This window comes from Capra hircus, chromosome 13 (assembly GCF_001704415.2).
Source record: "Capra hircus breed San Clemente chromosome 13, ASM170441v1, whole genome shotgun sequence".
NCBI lineage: Eukaryota > Metazoa > Chordata > Mammalia > Artiodactyla > Bovidae > Capra > Capra hircus.
Window position 1 is genome coordinate 3516774 of NC_030820.1, and position 26420 is coordinate 3543193.

Here is a 26420-nt window from a genome sequence, read left to right on the forward strand (position 1 = left end):
TTAGCATTCTAAAAAGTTGAGAATTTGTCAGCCCCATATATTCCTACGTAACATTTGCTATGCAACACCTTTTGTCCTATGTACATATTTTATTTTTAATTTGTTTGAAGTTGAACTGAAAATTCTGTGTTTTCAGTAGTTCAATATCTACTTGGAAAACCTTGGAGCATAGTTTACCTTTTTTTGGCACCTTGCATTCTGTCATTTTAAAATAACAAATCTAAATCTAATTTATTCAGGGGTTCTCAGCTTTGGCTGTTTATGAAAAAAATCACTTGGGGTGCTTAAAAGTAAACAACCACCCAGATCAGTATCAGTAGAGTCTTGAGATCCTGTGGATGGAATTTAAGGAAGTTAAGGTATTTGAGAAATAACAAATGAGTTTTATATTTTTTGTGTTGCTGTTTGTTAGATTTTTCTCCTTTGTAGATTTACTTAAAATAATTATGAAGAGAGTTGGACTGGAAATGTGGTGAACTAGCTGCTTAGTAACCCATCAGCTTGCTGTTTATTGTGTGTCCTAAGCAAGTTATCCAGTCTTTCTGTTTTTCCTCCGTCCATCTAAATATTAATTGGGAAAAGAATGAAGGTCTTGCTGTGTTCTATTTAGTCTCTTGTATTTGTTCTCAAATGTAGTGGATATTTATATTCTGTGCCTGTGAGGAAGAGAAGTGTTTTGCAAGTGCGGTATTCGCCGCTTCTGATCTTCCTACACTGTATCTTGTGTATGCTGGTAAGCAAAATGGGTCTGGAAATGAACTCCAGAGCCGGACTCTCTGGGTTCAAATCCCAGCTCCTCCGCTGCCAGCTTAAACTGATTACTTAACCCTTTTGTGCTTCAGTCTGTTGTTTAGGCGCTAAGGGGTGTCTGACTCTTGCTTACCACATGGACCGTAGCCTGCAAGGTTGTCCATGGGGTTTCCCAGCAAGAATACTGGAGCAGGTTGCCATTTCCTTCTTTAGGGGATCTTCCGGACTCAGGGATCAAACCCGAGTCTCCTAAATTGGCAAGCAGATTCTTTACCACTGTGCCACCAGGGAAGCCCTATACCTTAGTTGCTTCATCTCAAAAATAGGGTTACTATGAGGGTCAGATAAGTTAATACAAGGAAAGTGCTGAAAACAGTGCTTGGCACATGGTCATAGCTATGTAAATGTTAATTAGGTATTATTCAAATCTTAGGAGTATTAAAGTTTTATTCATACATTCAAATTACTAACGGGGAAAGGTATTGTAGTTTCATGACTTTTTAGGCCACATATCCATTTGGGAAAGAGGGTGACTTATTTTTTTATTTTTTTATCTTATTGATTTTATTTATTTATTTATTTAAAAAATTTTTATTTTTACTTTATTTTACTTTACAATACTGTATTGGTTTTGCCATACATTGACATGAATCCACCACGGGTGTACATGCGCTCCCAAACACAAACCCCCCTCCCACCTCCCTCCCCACAACATCTCTCCAGGTCATCCCATACACCAGCCCCAAGCATGCTGCATCCTGCATCGGACATAGACTGGCGATTCGTTTCTTACATGATAGTATACATGTTTCAATGCCATTCTCCCAAATCATCCCACCCTCTCCCTCTCCCTCTGAGTCCAAAAGTCCGCTCTACACATCTGTGTCTTTTCTGCTGTCTTGCATACAGGGTCATCATTGCTATCTTTCTAAATTCCATATATGTATGTTAGTATACTGTATTGGTGTTTTTCTTTCTGGCTTACTTCACTCTGTACAATTGGCTCCAGCCTCATCCATCTCATTAGAACTGATTCAAATGCATTCTTTTTAATGGCTGAGTAATACTCCATTGTGTATATGTACCACAGCTTATCCATTCGTCTGATGATGAACATCTAGGTTGTTTCCATGTCCTGGCTATTATAAACAGTGCTGCGATGAACATTGGGGTACATGTGTCTCTTTCAATTCTGGTTTCCTCGCTGTGTATGCCCAGCAGTGGGATTGCTGGGTCATAAGGCAGTTCTATTTGCAGTTTTTTAAGGAATCTCCACACTGTTCTCCATAGTGGCTGTACTAATTTGCATAAGAGGGTGATTTAAATACAATATGCCGAGCCAGGAAGATGTGTGAGTGAGAGGTTTTTTTAATGATCTTTTTCTTTTCTCTGAATAGCTTTATGGAGGTATGATTGTCCTACAGGAAACAGCACAAACTTAAAGTATACCGTTTGATGGTGATTTACATGCATAGACCAATGAAATCAACACTTGAGTCAAGATAGTGAATGTACTCATCACCTCCCGAAAGTTTTCTCTTGTCCTTTTGTAAACCCTCTGGGCTCTTCTAGACAACTGCTGATCTGTTTTCTGTCACTTGCATTTCCCAGGATTTTATCTAAATGGAATCTCCATGTATGTGCTGTCTTGGGGGGTGGGGTAGCCTGGTTTTTTTCACTCACTATAATTGAGAGCCATCCTTGGTGCAAGTATCAGTGCTTCATTCCTTTGTAATTGCTATATTCAGCAATTGGTTAGGCTAATTTGTTTGCACATTTGCTAACTGAAGGGCATTTGGGTTGTTTTTATTTTCATAGTGGTCATTTTCACATTAGAAAAAAAAAAAGTAATTATTTGGTGGCCAAGCCTTCCACATACAGAGAACCTAGGAGGTGCCAGTGGTAGACTGCGTTTGTTTGGGACTTTGTCTTTGACATTGTTTAGTTTATGCATTCACGTTTTCTGAATGAAACGTTATATTTTTTTAAATGCCAAACATGTCAAATATATCTCTTTTATTGAGATATAATTTATATATAACATAATAGTTTCATATGTACAACACAATTGTTTGATATATGTATATATAGTTAAACAACTCAGGGGGTTGGGGGTGCTGACCCTCTGTGCTGTTGAAAATCTGCATACAACTTTACAGTGACAAGCGCCCAACTCAGCCCCCATCTGAGATTCCACATCTTTGAATTCAACCAACTGTGGATCATGTGATACTGTAGTATGTATTTATTGAGAAAAATCCAAGTGAAGTGGATTCTCATAGTTCAGACCTTGTTCAAGGGTTATCTGTATAATCCAGTTTTATTAACTGGTCACCGTGTGGTACATTCCCAGGGCTTACTTATTTCATAACTGGAAGCTTGTACCTTTTGACTCCCTTCACCCATTTCACCATCCCCTACCATCCCTTCCTCAACACCCCGCCCCCCGACCCTGCCCCACCAATGACCACCACTATTTTCTCTGTATCTGAGTTTGGTGTTTGTTTTGTTTTAGATTTCACAGAAAAGTGGATCATATTGTATTTGTCTTTCACTGTCTTATTAGAAGAATGCCCATTCATGTTGTCGCAAAGAGCAGGATCTCCTTTCTTCATGACTGAATAGCATTCCATTATATAATGCACACACCGTAATTTCCTTCTCCATTCATTTATCATGGACACTTAGGATGTCTCCCCTGTCTCGGCTATTGTGGTTAATGCTTCAGTGAACATGGAGGTGCAGGTTACCTTTTCAAGTTTGTGTTTTTCTTTTCTTCACATGAATACTGTGAAGTGGAATTGCCACATCATATGGTAGTTATATTTTTAATTATTTGAGGAACCTCCATACTGTTTTCTGTGGTGGCTAACCAATTTAAATTCCCATCTACAGGACACAAGGGCTCCCCTTTTTTCATATCCTCACCAATACTCCAGTTCAGTTGCTCAGTCGTGTACGACTCTGCGACCCCTTTGACTGCAGCACACCAGGCTTCCCTGTCTGTCACCAACTCCCAGAGCTTGCTCAAACTCATGTCCATCGAGTCAGTGTGTCGTCCCCTTCTCCTCCTGCCTTCAGTCTTTCCCAGCATCAGAGTCTTTTCCAGTGAGTCAGTTCTTCACATCAGGTGGCCATCACCAACACTTATTTATTGTCTTTTTGATGATAGCTATTCTGACAAGTGTGAGACGACATCTCATTGTGATTTTGAGTTGCTTTTCTCTGGAGATTTGGAGGTGCTGAGTAGGCTGCCTGCGGTCATGTAAAAAGGTAGGATTTGAACGCATGTCAGTTTTACTAGAACTCGAGACCATGACTGCCTTGTGGGTCAGTGCCTGTTTCTGACAAAGTATTAAATAAAAACTAGATGCTGTTTTTTAGTGAAGCAACCACACAGGGCCAGGTGGGGATTTTCTGTGGGCCCCACAGGAAAGGGGGGCCCAGAACTTGGGTTAGATGACCACGTTAAGGGTATAGAGTGAACTGTGGACTGAATCTTGGTGGGAGATTTCAGTATATGGCCTACATTTAAAGAAAAAGAAAAGGAAAAAAAAAACCCTAATTTTTTTTTTTTTTTGTCACTTGCTTTATTTTCCTGTTGTTTCTGTTTGTTCTTTTTGTTTTCAAGTTCACGTTGGCATTCAGAATTATCATATGAATAATAGGAAAAGCTGATTCACTACTTTTTTACATTGTAATTACCTTTTCAAATTTTATCAAAGTTGTTGTCAGCAAGATCTTTACTCATCATTTTCCCTTGGTATTTTGTTAAAGTTTGTGATTCCTTCTTCATATTGTCCTTTTATGTGTGTGTGATAAAATTAGATTGGGGGAGTAGGGGCAACAGGTTACAAAATGATTTCTCATTCCTGAATTACAGTTGTTCCTTCATAAATTCTAGGGCCTTTGTTATTTTAAGACAATAGGAGAGAGCTTATTCTTGGTAGAGTTTGAATTCTGGAGATTAGAAGCCTAAAGCTAATTTCTGGTCTTTTAAATCTGGAGTAGGTGCTTTGGCTTGTGATGCAGACCAGCAATGCTAGATGGAAGACAAATGTGAATTTCAGAGTGCCTTGGATTTTCCCACAGAATAATCTAGAAGGTCACAAACTTTGTTCGAGTTTATCTCTGCTTTGTATTTAAATGACAGGACAATTGTGATATTGTTTCATCTACTTCCATTCCCTCCCCAAATTAATTTTCTTAAGGATTTTAGGATCTTTCCCTCTCCACTAAAAACACAGATGTTTACATATTTTTGGTGAGGTCAGACGCTATTGGAAGACTTTTTGTGAAAGAATGCCTGTTTTCAGGTCAGAGAAAATGGGCTCAAGAATGCAGGGTAGAGGATGAGATGCTGTTTGTAAGACATATACTTTAACTTCTCAGTATGTTTATAAAAATTATATGCTTTGAGGTATTTGGAAAATTGATCTTTTTGGAGCTTGTTCTGAACTTCTTAAAAACAGCATGTAAAGTAAAAATTCCACTGTATGTAGACTCGAATTGGCAGCTCTGATAAAGCTTTTTAACATTTATGCTTTAAGCCCCAGGCCCTGAGCTTGCTGTTCCCTCCTGAAAGTAATGCTAGGAGCCTAGGAAGTAATTTTTTAAGGTGCGGGTTTGCTTTTTAACTGTGTGTGTGCACATTTATCTTTTAATGATCAGTAAAACAAGTCCAGAAAAACCTAAAGATATTTGCGGATTAATTAATGTAGAGGCTAATAATACCTTTTTCATTCAGATGAATGCAAGGATGTCAGTATTTTAAGGACAAAAACAGAAGTCACTGAAAACCTCACATTTATGACCTAAACTTCAACCAGGTATCTCCCTTAATGTTCAATACAAAACACTTCCATCTTTTCTTTACATTTATACGCATCTCAGCTCTCTCAACTTTGGCTGCATGATATATGTAACTTATGTGTTATTTGTGTATTGAAATAGGACCAGAGTACCTTGACCTCGTGTTTAGAGGGTTTAATATGGCATTTGGGATTTGGAGACAGTAAAGATGTGTTAGATTAATAGGTATAAATCTAAAACAGTAACACAGTCTTGTAGCCACTGATCTCAGTAACATCAGCAGACTCCAGTTAGCAGGCTTGACGCTTACCTTTGCCCTGCTCCAGGTTATCAGAGGGAATAAGAATGGCCCCTGTCCTCAGGAAGCTCTGGTCACCGGGAGGGGAGGGACTGAGGAGCAGAGAAGTGAGCGGAGGGGGTGTGGAAGGGGGAGCCCTAGAGGGCTCCCGGGGAGCAGGCGGCAGCTCCGTTAGGTTTCCGAGGATAACGCGATCTTAGGAAGAGAGGACCTTCTCTAGTGTGACAGGCATATGCACGTATATGTGCCGCCGGGATGTGCAGGCCCTGCGTGTTCAAGGTCACATGCCCGAGTTGGCTGTGGAGGCCTCGGAGCTGTGCGGGGGGTAGTGGGGCTCATACCTGCTCCGGTTCCTGGCGTGACGGTTTCGAGGCCGGAGAGTGCCAGGATGGAGACCGGAGCTTCTTGGAGAGGCCCGGGCCCTTCAGGACGACCAGCTCTTTGGGGTCTGAGACCGCCTGGCATCCCGCCTGTGGTTTTCCCTCCCTGGGGAGGCAGACGGCCGTCTGCGGCTTCCTCTGTCCTGTCCCGGAAGACAGGCGCCGAGAGGAGAGAGCCCTGGCAAACGGACGGCCTTTCTGTGTTTAGACTTCAGCCTCCTGGGGTTTCATAAAAGGGCAGTGACGGCCTTGCCCCTCACCGCCCCAGGGTGGTTGTCGAGGCAGCAGTAACGCAAGGGGTCAGCCAGAGACGCCCACGGGCACCGCCGCCTCGCCCGGCTCGGGGAGGCTGGGCAGGGAGGCTGCTGCGCGCCCTGGCGCCTGTGTGTGGGCCTGCACCGGGACGAACAGGCGTCCTTTGCTTTCTGCGCGTCTGACACACCCCTTCTCTGTTTGTGGTTCCACCACGCCCCCCTCCCCAACTGAAGTTTAACTTTTTTAACCTTTTTGTTTTGAAATAATTATAGATTTGCCCAAAATTGGCATAAAAGTACACGGAGTCCCCCGTACCCATCACCCAGCTTCCTTCAGTGGTGACATCTTTTGTGACTAGAGTGCAGCTGTTAAAACCAGAAAGCTGACAGTGGTACAACCTCCAGAGCTTATGAGATGGAACCAGTTTACATGCATTGTGTAGCTGTTTTTATCACGTGTTTCTGTTCCTGTAACCAGCACCGCCAGCACAGTGTAGAAGTCCATTGCCAGAGCTTCCTTCTGCCACTTCCCCGTACCTGACCCCAAGTGTGGCCTTCACTTCTATAATTTTGTTGTCTGAAGAATGTTATATGAGTGGGATCATGCATTCTATAACCTTTTCAGATTGTCTTTTTTCCGCTGAGGATCCTCCGCCTGAGATGATCCAGCCAAGCTGGCGCGTGTGTCAGCGCTTCAGTTATGGCTGCTGAGTGATGTCCCATGGCACAGATAGGCTGGGTCTGTTTAACCACTCACCCACTGAAGGACACCTGGGCTGTTTCCAGTTTTTGGCTGTTATGAATAAAGTCACTATGAACATTTGGCTACAAATTTTTATGTGAGCCTAGGTTTTCATTTTTCTGGGGTGAATTACCAGCAGTGCAAAGTTTAGATTATGTGGCAAGTACATGGTTAGTGTTGTAAGAAGCCGTCACGAATCTCTTTTCTAGAGTGGCTCTATGATCTTTATAGTCCTACCAGTGGTGTAGGAGAGATGCCTGTTCTCGGCATCTCCACCAGCATTTGGTGTTATCTATTTTTTAAAAAAAATTAATGTTATCTCTTTTTTATTAGCCATTCTGGTAGGTATGTAGTGATGGCTCATGATGTTGAGTGTTTTTTTTTTTATTGAAATATAGTCAGTGTATATGTATAGTCACTGTTATGTGTAGTCAAGCCAACAAAGGTCTGTATAGTCAAGGCTACGGTCTTGCCAGTGGTCATGTACAGTTGTGAGAGCTGGACAATAAAAAAGGCAAGGCGCCAAAGAATTGATGCCTTCAAACTGTGGTGCTGGAGAAGACTCCTGAAAGTCCGTTGGACAGCAAGGAGATCAAACCAGTCAATCTTAAGGGAAATCAACCCTGAATCCATGTGGGAAGGACTGATGCTGCAGCTCCAGTACAGTTGGCACATTGGAAAAGTCCCTGATGCTGGGAAAGATTGAAGGCAAAGGAGAAGAGGGTGTCAGAGGATGAGATGGCTGGATGGCACAATGGATGTGAACTTGGGCAAATTTCAGGAGATGGTGAAGGACAGGGAGGCCTGGCGTGCTGAAGTCCATGGGGTCGGAAAGAGTTGGACACGACTGGACAACTGAACAGCTGTTTTGTTAGTTTCAGGTGTACTATATAAACGACTCCTCATTTGCATACAGCATGAACTGATTGGAGCATCTTTCATGCTTGTTTACCATGGTTGTCCTCTGCTGACATACCTGCTAATGTCCTTTGCCCACTTTTTGACTGGATTGGTTTTATTGTTTTACCATTGAGTTTTGAGAGTTCTTTATATGTTCTAGTTTATAAATTGTTTACTGGTTATGTGGATTGCAAATATTTTATTCCAGTCTGTAGAGAAGTTTTAATCTTAATACTGCCAAATCTAGCATTCTTTTTCTTTTCGGGTTATACTTCTTGTGTCTAGTTTAAAAATACCCTCCTTTCTCAGAGCTCATGAAAAACATTTTCTGAAAGCTGCTGACTTTTCACGTTTGAGTTTGTAGCTCATCTGTAGTTGACTTTTATGTACTGTGTGAAGTAATGGTCCAGCTTTCTTTTTTCCAAGTAGACAAACAGTCGTTGGACCACAGCTTGTCAAATGGATAGTCTCCTTACCTCCCACTGATGAGCAGCGCTGCTGCCGCCACCCTTTCCCTGAGCCCAGGGCTTGTTTCTGGCCTGTGGAGTCTGTTCCCTCAGCCTTCCCCCTTTGCTTTCCCCTTTGATTGTTTCCCCTTTGCCAGCACAGTATTTCATTTACTCTGGCACTGTGGTGGTTTTGCAGGATCTGGTAAGACCGACTCCCTTCATTGTTTTTCTTTTTTTTTTTTTTTTTTCCTTCTCTCGTGTATCTTAGTCCTTTTTGTTCTTCTTCAGATTCCCTGTTCAGGATTGTGGCCGGGATTGCGTTAAGTTTGAAAAACAATGTGATGAGGTCTGGCACGTGTCTTATTAAATTCATCTCTAGATATTTTAAATCTGTGGAATTCTAGTATGATGATATTTTCAGAAATCTACATCTTCTGCTTGTTTCAAAGAAATTGCTTTTAAGAGTCATCAGTAAGCATGTTTGCTACATTTTTTTTTTTTGTAGATGCTTTTCTCACATTAACTTGTTTCTGTTCTGAGATTTCTAGTGTTTTCCTTTTTTTTTTCCCTATTTCTATTAAAATGATCATGTGCTTTTATTCTGCTTTAGTTTTTAAGTATGGTAATTGTTCTACTATTAAACTGACCTTGCACTCCTTGGATAAACCTCACTTGATTCTGAAGTATTTTTTTAATATATTGCTTCTGTTTGTTTAGGATTTTCACGTCTAAGTTCAGGCATAGAAGTGGCTGTGATTTTCCCTTTCATAGCCTGCCCTTGCCCAGTTTCACTCTCCGGGCTTCATAGGGTGAGTTGCGTGGTGGGAGGGTCTCCCTTTCACCCTCTTCTCTGGAATCATGTGTACATTTTGGCAGTATTTGTTCCTGGAAGAGCTGCTGGATTTTGGATCACAGAGGTTTAGAGAAGGAAGAGACCTTAGAGGTCAGCCTGTCCCACAGCATTGTTCTCCTGAGGCAGAAAGAATTAAATGCTGAGGCTCCAGCCCAGAAGGCCTGATCCACTGCCTCAGGACTCAGCAACCTCCTCACTGTAGAAGCCCTAATCCTGACGTAAAGGTGACAGCCATTTTATCACCTGAGACAGAGGGCACAAAGCCTTCACATCAGAGTCCACACAAATTCATAGGGGAACTTGAGAATCATCCCATCAGTATGGCAAACTGGTCCCCTAGGTTTCTAGCATCATCGGATTAAGTCAAAGAACCGAGAGGGGAAAGGGAGCCTTGGGCAGCACTCGTGGAGAGTTGTGGGGAACAGGCAGAGGCTTCCCTGGCTCCACTGTGAGCAGCTCTGTGTAGGAACAACTCAGCAGGCCATTCATGTATGTATTGCCCTTTGTGATGACAGGTGATAATTTTCACCTAGAATGTCAAAGAAATATTCACTGTATGGTGCTTTTTATGAAAGTCAATGAAGATTCAGTGTATTTGGGGGAAAATTTCCTAGAAACAGCAAACATAAAATATTGTCAGCTCCTGTTTCAGGAATATTTCTTCCTCCAGCAGACTTTGTTGAGCACCTTCTAACTTTGATAACCTGCTCTTTCCAGGATGGGTAAGTGTGCTTTCCCCCATGTTTGAAGTTAGCACATTGGTTGGGTTCGATTCATGCCTCCGCTGCTCCTGTAGTTCATTCCTAGCCCCTCTGCATAGTGCTGTGGTGAGGCGGAGGATGTGTGCCTTATCTAAAGGACCTCAGCAGGTGTGCAGGCTCAAGGTCTACACAGCTGCTGTCCAGATGCGCTATGCACTTTATCTTGGTGCCCTGTCACATAGCATGATGGTAATTAAATCGATTCAGACAACATTTGCCTTAGCTATGCAGTCCTTTCCTCCCTTCCCCGCACCCCCCACCTCTTCTGTCTCTTACCTTTCCCTCTATTTCTCTTTCTTTGATGAGCAGGAGAGAACCACCCTCCTGCAGCCTTGTTTGAAGCCGTGCTCTGTGTTGGGAACGTCTGCCTTGGCCAGGGGAGCGAGGACACACTTGCCTTGGCAGCCCACTTAGCCTTTGACCTCGCAGTTCTGCAGGGGGCAGATGATGCTCGATGGCTCTCAGTGAGATGACCTGACTCTTCTGCCCTTGATCTTCAGCTGTGAGACCCTGGCCTGATCCCCCAAGTTCTTGTTCAGGGAATAGATGTCAGGCGTGGGAATAGATGATCTGTAAGGGTGTCTTGTAGTCCTAAAATTGTTAGTTTTTTGAGATTGCAAACACTGTAGGAACAAGTGAAAAAAAAAAATTGCATTGAGAGGCAGAATGCCACATGGTATTAAAAATGGGTTAAAAATAAAAGTAAAGTTATACAGTTGCTTTTTATTTATTTTTTTGCATGCAGTCTGTTTTATACTAGAGATCATATTATTTCATATAAAAATATGCTTTTCAGCTCTGGATTCAGAGTCAGCTGGAACCTTATTGTGAATTGAAAATATAACCTTCACTGTAATATGGCTCTTAATCTATCTAACAGCAGATATATGGTCTAAAGCTTTGCAGTAGTCTTCTGTGTGGGCCACCTGTCCTTCTGGAAAAGGAAGACATACTGGAAAACCAGTGTGTAATTAAAAATAATTAGGTCGCATGTGCTTCAGATTTGGTTGGATACTTGTTGGCAGTACTGTTTTCCCTGTTCCTCTGTCTAGCTGAACTACTGGTATCCTCTAAATATCCCCAGAGAGGGACTCCCTAAATTCTTAGCAGAAGTTACTCAAACCTGATTTAATATATTTAAAGGAGCTGACTGTGTGTTTATCTGGCTCAGATAATACAATGTAATTTTAAAGATTTAACTTGTTTTCAGAATAAACATTATGAATGTTGTTTTCAAGCAGATGTTCTTGACTTTCTAAAAAGTTATTTTTTCCATTTATACCTCTGTAGAAATGGGCTTGCTAAGATGAACATCATTAAAAAACATTCTAAAGCATATGCATTGCATTGTTCAGGGAACAGAAGTGAATAGATTAAAATGAAATTAAAATGATTTAGGTTTGGATAAAGAAAGATATTTTTGTCTATTAAAAAATAGAATCAAAGGTTATCAGATTTTTAAAAAAATTTCCCATCCAACCAGTCCATTCTAAAGGAGATCAGCCCTGGGTATTCTTTGGAAGGAATGATGCTAAAGCTGAAACTGCAGTACTTTGGCCACCTCACGCGAAGAGTTGACTCATTGGAAAAGACTCTGCTGCTGGGAGGGGTTCGGGGCAGGAGGAGAAGGGGACAACAGAGGATGAGATGGCTGGACGGCATCACCGACTCGATGGACATGAGTCTGAGTGAACTCCGGGAGTTGGTGATGGACAGGGAGGCCTGGTGTGCTGCGATTCATGGGGTCACAAAGAGTTGGACACGACTGAGCAACTGAACTGAAGTAAAAATAACTGTTAACACTCATCCGGGGCCTACTGTTTATAAATGATGAGACTGTTTTCATGTACTTAGTCTTTTCAATAATTTTAAGTTAGGTATTGCTACCCCTATTTTATACATCAGGAATCTGGGCTTCAGAAATAAGTGCTTTTCTTCTTTGCCACTGTGATTTACTGCAGGGTATTGACTGTAGTTCTCTGCTGCGCAGTATCATCTTGGTGTTCCTCCACTCCAGGTGTGCTGGTTCGCACCTGCTAATCGCAGAGTCCCAGTCCGCCCCTCCCCAGCCCGTCCTCCCCCTTGGCAGCCCCCACTCTGCTCCCTGTCTGTGCATCTGTTTCTGTTTTGTGGATAAGTTCACTCGTGTCACATAGTAGATTCCACACGGAAGTGCTTGTCTTTCTCCTTCTGACGTCCTTCACTTCGTATGATAACCTCTAGGTCTTCACTTCGTATGATAATGTCTAGGTCCATCCAAGGTTTGCAGATGGCGTTCTTTCTTTCTTTCTCACGGCTGAGTAGTAGCCGGTTGTTTTGTGTGTACTACGTCTTTATTCGCTCATCTGTCAGCGATCATCTAGGGTGCTTCCATGTCTTGGCTGTTGTAAATAGTGTTGCTGTGAACATAGAGGTGTGTGTCTGTTTGAATTATAGGTTTGTCTGGATATATGTGTCCAAAAATGGGATTGCTGAATCATGTGGTAGTTCTGTTTTTAAAGTGTTTCAGGAACCTCAGTACTGTTTTCCGTAGTGGCTGCACCTGTTTGCCTTCCTACCAGTAGTGTAGGAGGGTCCCCTTTTCTCCACACACTCTCCAGCATTTGTCATTTGACTTTTCAATGATAGCCATTTTGACAGGTGTGAGGTGGTACCTCATGGTAGTTTTGATCTGCGTTTCTCCAATAATTGGTGATATTTAGCGTCTTTTCATGTGCATATTGGCCATCTGTATGTTTTCTTTGGAGAAATATCTGTTTAGGTTTTCTGCCTATTTTTTGATTTTTTTTTTTTTTAAAATATTGAGCCACATGAGCTGTTTGTAAAATAAGTGCTTTTCTTATAATGAAACCAAAATCCCTTAAACTGCACTCTCCATTATGGTCGCCACTAACTGCAAGAACCTGTTGAGCCCTTGGCACGTAGCCAGTCCAAATTGAGGTTCTGGTAAACAAAATACATACCTGATTTGAAAGCTTAGTTAAAACACCAGGAATGTAAACATTTTTATATTGATTATATGCTGAAGTGATAATAGGATGGGTTTATTGGGTTAAATAAGACACATCATTAAAATTAACCATTTCTGTTTAACTTTTTATTAAATGTAGCTGTTAGGAATTTTAAGATTATATCTGTGCCTTGCATTATATTTCTTTTGGACAGTGCTGCTCCAAAAGTATCTGTGCAGATGATCTAAAGTGAAGTGAAGTGAAGTCAGTCAGTCGTGTCTGACTCTTTGCGACCCCGTGGACTGTAGCCCACCAGGCTGCTTGCTCCATGGGATTCTCCAGGCAAGAATACCGGAGTGGGTTGCCATTTCCTTCCCCAGGGGATCTTCCCCACCCAGGGATCGAACCCAGGTCTCCCGCATTGCAGGCAGACACTTTAACCTCTGAGCCACCTGATCTAAACAGTCAGATAATTCCACGCAAAAGACTCGTGAGTTAAGGCGTCCTTCCCACCCCATCCCTTCCTCCACAGCAGCTCTCTCCAGCTTGCTGTGCAGGTTGGAGCATATTTAGCATTTAAGAATTGGATCCGTATCCATAGAGAAGGTGGGTAGGGATGGGGAAGGAATGAAGGTGGGCTTTGGGGTTACCATATGCAAACTGTATATATAAAATAGGTAAATAACAAGATCCTGCTCTGTAGCGCAGAGACCTATATTCAGTATTCTGTGATAAGCCGTAATGGAAAATAATATAAAAAAGAATGTATATGTATGTATAAATGAATCCCTGTGCTGTACAGCAGAAACTGACCCAACACCGTAAATCAACTACATACTTAGAAAAGGAATTGAGTCCTTATTACTGAATTCCATGCTGTGTTGCTGCTTTATGATTCCTGTTGTGGCTGTGTGGATTGTTGTTATTATTGGTTTTAGGCTTTGTTTCTAAAACATTCCATTAAGATTAAAGGGAGATCCCTTCAGCCTCTATGCCGCTACCACATACATACACAGACGTTTCCCATCCTTTAAATTTTGTTGATTTACTGTTTATTATCACGATTATAAATGCTAGTCGTAACTGAACTGTGTGTGTGTGAAGTACTCTTTACTTTTTATTTTCTGCATGCTTTTTGTTTATCCTGGGATCAGCAATCGCTTTGTATTACTCAGTCGCTTTGCTTTCCACATACCTGTCCTAATTCAATCTCGTGTTCTGTACTGGTTGTCTGACGTTCATCTGGATGTGCCCAGATGCTTCCTGAAGAGGCCTCTCCTGCACTGTGGTTCTCTGCTTGTCTAGCCCATGTGTCCCCGGCAGGAATCTGCTTTCACCAGATCCAGGGATTTCCTCTGCCTTTTGCCTATCTCAGCCTTCCTTTTTCCCGTGTCTTCCCTTTTTTGGGGTCAATTTCCTCATTTTGGTGAAACACATCTTTAGTAGCTTACTGAGAAAGGATGCACAGAATATACATTTTTTAAGACCTTGCACATCTAAAAATGTTTTCAGCCACACCCCCTTGTGTTTAAATGTAGTTGGAGTTTGAATACAATTTTCTTCAGATTTTGGGGGATAGTTTTCCATTACCTTAGCTTCCAGAGTTGCTTTGGGTAATTTGGAGCCAAATATTCTCTTCCCATCCCCCTCCTCCCAACTCACCCACTCCCTCAACTCACCCTCCTGTACAGTTCAGTTCAGTTCAGTTCAGTTGCTGAGTCGTGTCTGACTTTTTGCTACCCCACGAATCGCAGCGCACCAAGCCTCCCTGTCCATCACCAACTCCCGGAGTTCACTCAGACTCACGTCCATCAAGTCAGTGATGCCATCCAGCCATCTCATCCTCTGTCACCCCCTTTTCCTCCTGCCCCCAATCCCTCCCAGCATCAGAGTCTCTTCCAATGAGTGAACTCTTCGCATGAGGTGGCCAAAGTACTGGAGTTGCAGCTTTAGCATCAGTCCTTCCAAAGAACACGCAGGACTGATCTCCTTTAGGATGGACTGGTTGGATCTCCTTGCAGTCCAAGGGACTCTCAAGTCTTCTTCAACACCACAGTTCAAAAGCATCAATTCTTCGGCACTCACCCTTCTTTATAGTCCAACTCTCACATCCATACATGACCACTGGAAAAACCATAGCCTTGACTAGACAGACCTTTGTTGGCAAAGTAATGTCTCTGGTTTTTAATATGCTATCTAGGTTGGTCATGACTTTCCTTCCAAGGAGTAAGCGTCTTTTAATTTCATGGCTGCAATGACCATCTGCAGTGATTTTGGAGCCCAGAAAAATAAAGTCTGACACTGTTTCCACTGTTTCCCCATGTATTTGCCATGAAGTGATGGGACCAGATGCCATGATCTTCGTTTTCTGAATGTTGAGCTTTAAGCCAACTTTTTCACTCTCCTCTTTCACTTTCATCAAGAGGCTTTTTAGTTCCTCTTCACTTTCTGCCATAAGGGTGGTGTCATCTGCATATCTGAGGTGATTGATATTTCTCCCGGCAATCTTGATTCCAGCTTGTATTTCTTCCAGTCCAGCGTTTCTCATGATGTATTCTGCATAGAAGTTAAATAAGCAGGGTGACAATATACAGCCTTGACGTACTCCTTTTCCTATTTGGAACAGGTCTGTTGTTCCCTGTTCAGTTCTAACTGTTGCTTCCTGACCTGCATATAGGTATCTCAAGAGGCAAGTGTACCCTCTTGTACACATACTTTAAAATCCTTTTTTCAACAATGTCTGAAATTTTCCTATGACATATGCCCTGATATGTGTCTGTTTCAATCCTAATTTTTACAGGTTGGTACTTCTGTACTGATCCTTTATTTTTTCATTTATTCTGTCTTATTTTTCATCTTTATTATTTCTGAAGTTCCTGAATGACTTAGTCAACTTGATCCTTTGGACCTTCTATTAAGTTTTTAAATTTTATTTATCATAGTTTTAGTTGCTTTCCAGAAGCTCCTTTTTATTTATTTATTTATTTATGTTTTTAATTTATTTTTTATTGAAGGATAATTGCTTTACAGAATTTTGTTGTTCTCTGTCAAACCTCAACATGAATCAGACATAGGTATACACATATCCCCTCCCTTTTGAACCTTCCTCCCGTCTCCCTCCCCATCCCACCCCTCTAGGTTGATACAGAGCCCCTGCTTGAGTTTCCTGAGCCATACAGCAAATTCCTGTTGGCTATCTATTTTACATATGGTAATGTAAGTTTCCATGTTACTCTTTGCATACATCTCGCCCTCTCCTTCCCTTTCCTCATGTGCATAAGTCTGTTCTCTGTGTCTGTTTCTCCATTGCTGCCCTGTAAATTAATTATTCAGTACCGTTTTTCTAGATTCCATTTATAGGCATTAGAATATGATATTCACCCTTCTCAGAAGCTCCTTTAAAAAAATACTTATTGATGTAATATCTTCTATCCTGCTGATAGCAGTGAAAGTGTCTTTCTCCTTGCATAGTCTGGGTTTCAGCTAAGTAGTTTTTTTTCTGTTTTACTTTCTTTCATAATAGAGTTTTTCTTTACATGGTAGACGATTTGTCATTGTTTATGTGTGTGTATTTGGGTGTGGGACACTAGGAGATGGAAGTTAGTTCTGCACACAGATGTGGGGTTTGTGGGTGTGGCCTTCACTTTAGAACCATCTGGCTTGACTGTTTGCTTGGGGAACCCCTGATGTCAGTACTTTTAGATCCAGTTCCCTGAAAGAGAGGTTTCAGTCTTCTGTTTGGAGACTAAGGCAGGATAGAGGGTGTGTTAATCAAGCTTCTCCAGAACGAATAGAAGATATAAATGCGCACACACATGTATGTATATATACATGTGTTTATTAAAGGAGTTACCTCATGGAATTTTGGAGGCTGAGAAGTCCTGAATACACTGCTTGTAAGTGGGAGACCCAGAAAAACCAGTGGTGTGATTCAGTCCAAGTCCAAAGGCTCAAGAACCAGGAGTGCTAATGTCCAAGGGCAGAAGACGGATGTCCCAAATTAGATCTTGAATTCATTTTTTCCTCTACCTTTTCGTTCTGTTTTGACCTTCAGTGGATTGAATGATGCCCACCCACATGGGGGAGGGTCATCTGCTTTACTCGGTTCATAAATTCAAATGCTGGTCTCTTCCAGAAGCACCCTCACAGACATAATGTCTGTTAGTTATCTGGGCATCCCTTAGCCCAAACTAGTTGATAGTTAACTATCACAAGGGGCATGTAAACTGCCCATGAATTTCTCTTTTTTTTCCAGTAGGATACTCCCCACTATATGCTGCACCTGGTATTTTTCAGACCAGAGATCCTCTGTCTTACTTTCTCCAGAAAATAATTCTCTAGGCTTCTGCGGGGTGAAAAGAGCAGTTGCCTGGCTGTAAAAGGTATAAGAATTTGATTCCTTTTTATAGCCAAATAATATTCCATTGTATGTATATATCATATTTTGTTAAGCATATAGCGATATAAGCTTACCTTAGAAAACAAGAAAGATCTCAATTATTCCGTTATGTTTACCCATTCATCATTTGATGGGCATTTGGGTTCTTTCCACTTTCTTGGTTATTATGAATAATGCTGCTATGAACATTCCTGTATAAGTGTTTGTGTGGACATATGTTTTTATTTCCTATGTACATATATAGGAGTGGAAGTGCTGAATCATGTGACAACTCCATGTTTACCTTTTTGAAGAACTGCCAAATGATTTTCCAAAGTGGCTCTAACATCTTATATTTCTCACCAACTATGTATGAGAGTTCCAGTCAATCCATATCTTTGTCAGCACTGGTCTGTTTTTTGTATTTTAGCCATCTTAGTGGGTGAAAAGTGGTGTATCATTATGGTTTTGATTTGTATTTCCTCAACAACTAGTAATTTTGAGCTTATTATTTGTGCTTATAAGGCCATTTGTATATCTTCTTTGGAGAAATGTCTGTTCAAATATTTGGTCCATTTAAAAATCAAGTTATTCATCTTTTTTTTTTGTTGTTCTAAGTGTTCTTCATGTTTTCTGGACGTGAGTCCCTGACTGGAGATGTGGCTTGCAGATATTCTCTCCCATTCTGTGAGTTGTCTTTTTAAGTTCTTGATAGGGTCCTTTAAAGCACTCAAGTTTTAAATTTTCATGAACTCTGATTTAACTTTTTTTTTTTTTCTTTCATGACTTGTGCATTTGGTGTGTATCTAAAAAAATTACTGCCTTATGCAAGACCAGTGATGCAGTGGTAAAGAGCCTGCCTGGCAATGCAGGAGGTGCAGGAGACAGGGGTTTAATCCTGGGTTGGGAAAGCCCCATGGAGGAGGAAATGGCAGCTCACTCCAGTATTCTTTCCTATGAAATTCCATGGACAGAGGGGCCTGGCAGGCTGTAGTCCATAGAGTCACAAAGAGTTGGACGCGACTGAGAATGCACATATGTAAGGTCATAAAAACTTATGCCTATGCTTTCTTCTAAGAGTTTATAGTTTTAACTCTTCCATTTAGCCCTTTTATCCCTTTAGAGTCCATTCTTTATATAGTAGAACATAGGGGTCCAACCTTATTCTTTTGCATGTGGATACTCAGTTGTGGCAGAACCATTTGTATTAAGGACTGTTTCCCCATTAAATTGTCATGGTAAAAATCAACTGAAGATAAATGTAAGGATCTGTTTTTGAACTTTCAGTTTTAGTCCATTGATTTATGTGAGTTTTATGCCAGTACAGTACCACACTATTTCAAGTACTTTGTAGTAAGTTTTCAAATGGGAAAGTATAAATTCTTCAGTTTTGTTCTTTTTAAAGATTATTTTGCCTACTGCAGAGGTCTTATATTTTATACGAATTTTACGATGAGATTATCAGTTTCTATAAAGATCAGCTGAGATTTTGATGGAAATTATGTTATAGATTGATTTGGGGTGTATGGCCATGTTAACAAAATTATTAAATGTTCCAGTCTATGAATATAGGATATCTGTCCATTTATGTAAGTTTTAAATTTCTTTCAATAATATTTTATGGGTTTTGTTGTATAAATTTTATTGGGTTTTTTTGTTAAATTTTTTGTAAGTATGCTGTCTGACATTATTTTAAACATACTTCTTTTCTTAATTTCCTTTCAGGATTATTCATTGCCAGAATATAGAAATGTAGTTAATTGTTTAATATATTTACATCTTATAACCTTAGTTCATATGCTTTGTAATCTAGTAGTTTTTTTAAAAAAAATCTTTAGGATTTTCTACATATAAGAACATGTTATTTGTGATCAGAGATAGTTTTATTTCTTCCTTTCCAGTCTGGATGACTTTTATTTCTTTTTCCTGCCTAATTGCCCTGGCTGCTGCTGCTGCTGCTAAGTCACGTCAGTCGTGTCTGACTCTGTGCGACCCCATAGACAGCAGCCCACCAGGCTTCTCGATCCCTGGGATTCTCCAGGCAAGAACACTGGAGTGGGTTGCCATTTCCTTCTCCAACGCATGAAAGTGAAAAGTGAAAGTGAAGTCACTCAGTTGTGTCCGACTCTTAACGGCCCCATGGAATGCCAGGCAAGAGTACTGGAGTGGGTTGCCATTGCCTTCTCCAATTGCCCTGGCTAGCACCTCTGATACAGTGCGGTGTGGAAGTAGCAAGAGCAGACATCACTGCTTCTCCTCCGAAAGGGGAAAGCATTCAGTTGTTCATGATTTAGTATGGCTTTAACCGTGGGTTTTTAGTGATGGATTTTCTTTTTTTTTTCTTTTGGATGCACTGCATGGCTTGCAGGATTGGAGCTCCTTGACCAGTGATTGAATCCCAGCCCTCGGCAGTGAAAGCAGAGTGTTCTAACTACTGGGCCTTCAGGGAGTTCCCTAGGTGTGAGTTTTTTGTATATGTTCTTTATAGGTTGATAACACTTCTTTCTATATTCCTAGTGTGTTGGATTTTTTTGACTAAAAACTGTTGGGTTTTGTTATTTATTTCTAAATTTGAGATAATGGTATGCTTTTTCTTTTATTCTATTAATATAGTAAAGGTTGCTTGCTCTTCCTTCAGATTTATATATAGTAAAGAATGTAACCATTTGGGGTTCCTGGGTAGCGCAGTGGTAAAGAATCCAAATGCAAGATAAGGGTTCCATCCCTGGGTTGGGGAGATCCTCTGGAGTAGGAAATGGCAACTCACTCTGGTATTCTTGCCTGGAAAATTCCATGGACAGAAGAGCCTAGTGGGATATAGTCCATAGGGTCGCAAAGAGTCGGACACGACTGCGCACCATGATGATGATAGTATATTATACAGGTTAGTTTTCAGATGTTAGACCAATCTTATATTCCTGAGATAAATGTATTGTGGTCATGATATTTAATCCTTTTTATATGTTGCTGGCTTTGGTTTGTAGTATTTTGTTGAATACTGGTGTGTAGTTTTCCTTTCTTCTGATACTTCTTTTTGGTATTGGTGCGTGTGTGCATGCCAAGTCGCTTCAGTCGTGTCTGACACTCTACAACCCCATGGACTGTAGCCCTCCAGGCTCCTCTGTCCATGGGATTCTCCAGGCAAGAATACTGGAGTGGGTTGCCATGCCTTCCTCCAGGGAATCTTGCCGACCCAGGGATTGAACCCACATCTCCTACATTGGCAGATGGATTCTTTACCACTGAGCCACCTGGGAAGCCCCTTGGTATTGGTATCAGGATGTAACTGGCCTCTTAGAATAATTTGAGAATTTTTCTTATTCTTCTTTTAAAGGGTCTTTGTTTTTTTTGTTTTTTTTTTTAAAAATTTTTAAAATCTTTAATTCTTACACGCGTTCCCAAACATGAACCTCCCTCCCACCTCCCTCCCCATAACATCTCTCTGGGTCATCCCCATGCACCAGCCCCAAGCATGCTGTATCCTGCGTCAGACATAGACTGGCGATTCAATTCTTACATGATAGTATACATGTTAGAATGCCATTCTCCCAAATCACCCCACCCTCTCCCTCTCCCTCTGAGTCCAAAATATACAGAGTGAAGTAAGCCAGAAAAAAAAACACCAATACAGTATACTAGCACATATATATGGAATTTAGAAAGATGGCAATGACGACCCTGTATGCAAGACAGCAAAAAAGACACAGATGTGTATAACGGACTTAAAGGGTCTTTGAAAGACTGATATTAATTCTTTAAACATTTGGTACAATACATCTGGGCCTCTGCCTTTCTTTGTCAGCAGATTTTAAACTGCTAATTCAATATAATATTTTTGTTAAGACCAGTTATAAGTGGGCATTCATCTTGTAAAAATACATATTGATATTTGATTCTTTAGCCAACCTTTCTCTGATATAATATCCAAATAGAAAGAAATTTTAATATACCTACTTATAACTTTCTTTTTTCTTTTATTACAGGTCTATAATTATTCTGGAATCAGTAAACCATGGCATCAAAGAAATTTGCTGTTAAAGTAAGTGTTGCTTAATAGCTTTCTTTAAAATGATTAATCACTTTCTAAAATAACCAAGCCCTGTATTAATTGAAGATAGAAGCCCTGAACTTTCCTTCTGCTTTTTAAATTTGGGAGACTGCTGAAAACTTGAAGTTGGTGATTGAAAATTGAAACTGAGAAAACGAATAGTTCATATGGTCGTGGCAGTTTCTTGATTAAAGTCTTTTATAAATGCCTTTGGGGCTAACTTGGTCCTTAAGGTTAAAAACTATGGTTCACATTGCATGTCCATGACATGATTTTTGATTATGACAGAGCAGGCAAAAGAAAAGAGGCGGGCAGCCCGTGTTGCACCCAAGTGAACAGCAGGAGCTAGTTCTCCAGCCTCATGGCCTGCCTTTGTTTTTCCCTCATAAGGATCTCTTCTTTATCTGTTGATGACTGGGTCTGACCTTTGCCTGTGAGGGAAGGGTCACCTGAGAGGGGAAAGAGAGGAGAAGAATTGATAAATAGTGACTATGATTGACCCTCCAGGTTGTGCAGCCAGGGGTCCTGCCTCCCAGCAACTATAGATTCAGTCTCCCGAGAGGGACCACTGCATGAAGGATGCTTTCACGTATGCGTGCTCTTTAGGGCATGTTCTCTTTGCTAGTGTTTCGTTAAGCAGAAATTGAAAACATCAAATCACACGAATTCAAGTGGTTGTTAACCAGATCAGATACTATATAATATTGTAGTCGTGTCTTACCTTTATGAAGTCAGTGTTCGTTAGATTTACAACCTATTTATAAATTCCATCACTTAGAATTATTTCTAGTATTTGTATATTCTGTATGTAGTGTTTCTTTCTGTGAGAGATTATAAGGTGAACTTTCACTATTTGTCTGTCTAGAAATGTATTTGGTTTTCCTCTAGAGAGTAAAGTTTGTTTAGAATTTCAGGTTACACATCATTTCTCCTTAGCACTTTAAGGTATCTTCCCTTGTCTTCTGAAATCTCTTACTGCAACTGAGAAATGTTTCAATTATCAATAGATAGTAAAAAAACACATTAAAATATAGTGACTTGAAACACAAGCCGTTTTATTCTCAGGATTCTGGAGGTCGCCAGAAAAAAACCGGGTTGGTTTTTCCATTTGTGGTTGACTGGGGCTGCAGTCATCTGGGGCCTCAGGGCAGCTGGCGCATCGAAGCTGACGGTTCTAATGGCTGACTGTGCTGCAGTCTCACCCGGGGCTGTTAGTGCGGCCCTTCAGTTCCCATTCAAGTGGCTGCTCAGTACGGCTTGGGCTTCTCCTAGCTTGGTGGCTGAGTTTTGAGGGATGGGCTCTGAGGGCGAGAGTTGCTGGAAGAAGGAAGTGTGTAATTCGTCCAACCCTTGAAGACCTGGGCTCAGAAGTCTCAGATGCATTTCCTCCACATTCAGTTGGTCAGAGCACTCAGAGGTCAACTCCAGGGAAGAGGCAGCTCTTGATGTGAAAAGCAGCTTGTGCTCACAAGGAGGGGAGCCTCTGAGGGTGCATCTATGGAGTCCAGTCAGCTCAGAAATCTACTTGTGATTCCTTTCTCTGTTACCTTGCTTACCAAGCTATCTTGGTTCTCTTTGGTTACTTTTAAGGTTTTATCTTTGTCTTTGATAATCTACAGTTTCCCTGTGAAATCTTGAGATATAGACTTATTTTTGTTTATCTGGCTCAGGATGCAATGTACGTCTTCCTTTGGAAAAGTCAAGTCTTTCATCAGTTTTGGGAAATTTTGGCTTTTTTCTCTTCAAGTACTGCTCGTCTCTGTTCTCTCTGTTTCATTCTAAAAAAACCAAGATCATGGCATCTGGTCCCATCACTTCATGGCAAATAGATGGGGGAAACAATGCAAATAGTGACAGACTTTATTTATACAAAATCACCGTGAATGGTGACTGCAGCCTTGAAATTAAAAGACATTTGCTCCTTGGAAGAAAAGCTATGACATACCTAGACAGCGTATTAAAAAGCAGAGATATTTCTTTTCCGATAAAGGACCATCTAGTCAAAGCTATGGTTTTTCCAGTAGTCATGTATGGATGTGAGAGCTGGACCATAAAGAAGGCTGAGTGCCAAAGAATTGATCGTTTTGAACTGTGGTGTTGGAGAAGACTCTTGAGAGTCCCTTGGACAGCAAGGAGATCAAACAAGTCAATCCTAAAGGAAATCAACTGTGAATATTTATTGGAAGGACTGATGCTGAAGCTGAAGCTCCAATACTTTGGCCAACTGATGCGAAGAGCTGACTCATTAGAAAAGACCCTGATGCTGGGAAAGATTGAAGGCAGGAGAAGGGGACGACAGAGGATGAGATGGCTGGATGGCATCATCAACTCAATGCACATGAGTTTGCGCACACTCCTGGAGATGGTGAAGGACAGGGAATCCTGGTGTGCTGCAGTCCTTGCAAAGAATCAGACATGACTGAACCTCTGAAAGACAGCAATTCTTCTGGAACTCGTAAAACTTGTTGGATAGTCCTGTATAATTGTTTCTTATGTGCTGGAGAGTGGTATTAACTCATCCAAGACTGAGCCCTTGCAGGCTTTCTACTCAGAAAAGGACGGGGCCTCTTGCAAAGCTTTGCCCAAACTGATTGTGATCCATTTGGGCAGACAGTCTTCATCAGGTGCAAAGCTTGGGCCCCAGGCACCTGATTATGTCAGAGTTGGTCTGTTGATTTCCAAAGCATACACATTGCTGTGACAAATTCTGCTACCAGATTGCTCAATCCCACAGCTGCACCAGGTGGCGCTAGTGGTAAAGAACTGGCCTGCTTGATCTGGGTGGGGAGGATCCTCTGCAGAAGGAAATGGCTACCCACTCCAGTATTCTTGCCTGGGAAATCCCATGGACAGAGGAGCCTGGCGGGCTGCAGTCCATGGGGTCGCAGAGAGTCACAACTTAGAGACTGAACAACAGCAACAACAAAATATTTTCAGAATCTTAAAAAAAAACCCAACACAGAGACATAGACGTATTTCCACTGTTACTTAATGTTTGAAATACATGGTAGGAAGACCTACAAGCCCGGTCCTGCAGAGCTATGGAGCGGTTTCAGGTTTACTTCTGCTGGAGCCATTGGCACTTTGGTGGTTTTGGACCAGGTTTATGTCCATTTCAGGGCTTGGGATTCCACCCGCTGTGGGCAGTCTGACTTTGTAGCCCACAACCAAGTGAGGCACAAGCTTCGTGCTTCCAGTCTTTTCCACCCTTGTTCTCGCTCTTCTCCTTCCCATCCCCTTTCTCAGAACCCTGGGGTGGGGGCAGGCTTCCATGCTGCCTCCTTTGGTCTGGGAGCAGAGAGGTTTTTGCATTTTCATGAAGGCCACAGTTTCTCAAGAGAAAGAAGGAAAAGCTCTCTTGAATAGCTTTTATTCCAAGAAATTGTGGACAAACTTATCCACATGAACCAGAGTATATTATATGAGATATCTCCAAATTGAGTATTTATTTCTATATTTCTGTTTCAAGCTTTGTATTATGTCTTAGGCTGTTATGAAGAGCTGAAAGTTTTCTCCATGACTCCTGACTTAACTGGAATCAGTTTATTCCCAACTCCTCTCTCTCCTTTTCCTACCCTCTTTGGGCATTAGGATGCCAGCTCTCAGCTATCCTGGCTTTCAGATACTCTGACAACCAGGCTTGAACCTTTCAAAGGCATGATTTTTTTTTTTTTTTTCCCAGCTTGATTGCATTATTGACATAAAACCCTGTGTAAGTTCAAGGTGTGTTGGTTTGAGAAACATATAAATTGCAAAATGTTTATTTACCATAATGTTTAGTTAGCAAACATACCTTCACTTAATTACTGTTTTCTTGTTATGGTGACAACATTAGAGCTTTACTCTCAAGTATACGGTACAGTGTTGTTAACTATAGTCACCAGGTTGTATATTAGATCCCTGGAACTTTGTTGTTTTTGAGTCACTAAGTCATGTCCTAGTCTATTGCGACCCCATGCACTGTAGGCTGCCAGGCTTCTCTGCATGGGATTTCCCAGCCAAGCTTATCTTATAACTGAAAGTTCCTACCCTTAACCCAGTATCACCTCATTTACCCCACCCCCTCAATCCCTTGCAACCACCACTCGACTCTGTTTCTGTGAATTCAAAGTTTAAAGATGCCACATATAAGTGAAATCATATAGTATTTCTCTTTCTCTAAGTTACTGCACTTAGCATAATGTCCTCAGAGTCTCTGTTGTTGCAAATGGCAGAATTTTCTTCTTTGCTGTGGTCGAATGATATTCCACTGTATGCATATACATTTTCTTCTTTCGTTCCTCCGTGAATGGACATGTAGGCTGCTTCCATGTCTTCCCTGTTGTGAATAATGCTGCAGTGAACACAGGAGTGCAAATATCTCTTCAAGATAGTGATTTCATCAACACTGTTAATAGGCGATACCCCAACACAAAATAAAAAGTTAAAAGTAGCAGTGATAAAAAAAAGATAGCAATTCCATGTTTCACATCCTTCAGATATAATCCCAGGAGTGGGACTGCTGGATCATATGGTAGCTGTATGTTAAAATTTTTGAGGAACCTCTATTTTCTGTAGTCGTGTCACCAATTTACATTCCCACCCCCCACTCCCACCAGGGCTCCCTTTTCTCGACATTCTCACCAGCATTTGCCTTTTCTCATAGTAGCTACAGTAGCTTGTGTGGTTATAATTCATTGTGGTTTTTAGATATCAACTAATACTGTTAGGGATTTATTAATTTTATTATTCTTTTCAGAGAACCAACCTTTGGCTTTGATTTTTTTTTTTTCCTATAGGGTACTTGTTTTCTGTTTTACTGATTATTATTTTCTTCCTTCTATATTCATTAAGTAAATTTGTCC

At 41.1% G+C, this 26420-nt stretch overlaps 1 protein-coding gene across 1 annotated transcript in view; it reads left to right on the top strand.

Moving 5' to 3' along the window:
- The window catches only part of SLX4IP (SLX4 interacting protein), a 209997-nt gene that overhangs the window by 2247 nt on the left and 181330 nt on the right, over positions 1-26420 (top strand). Inside the window, 1 exon segment of the mRNA XM_018056923.1 lies at positions 21512-21567. Coding sequence (XP_017912412.1) covers positions 21541-21567 — 27 coding nt within the window. The 5' untranslated portion in view covers positions 21512-21540.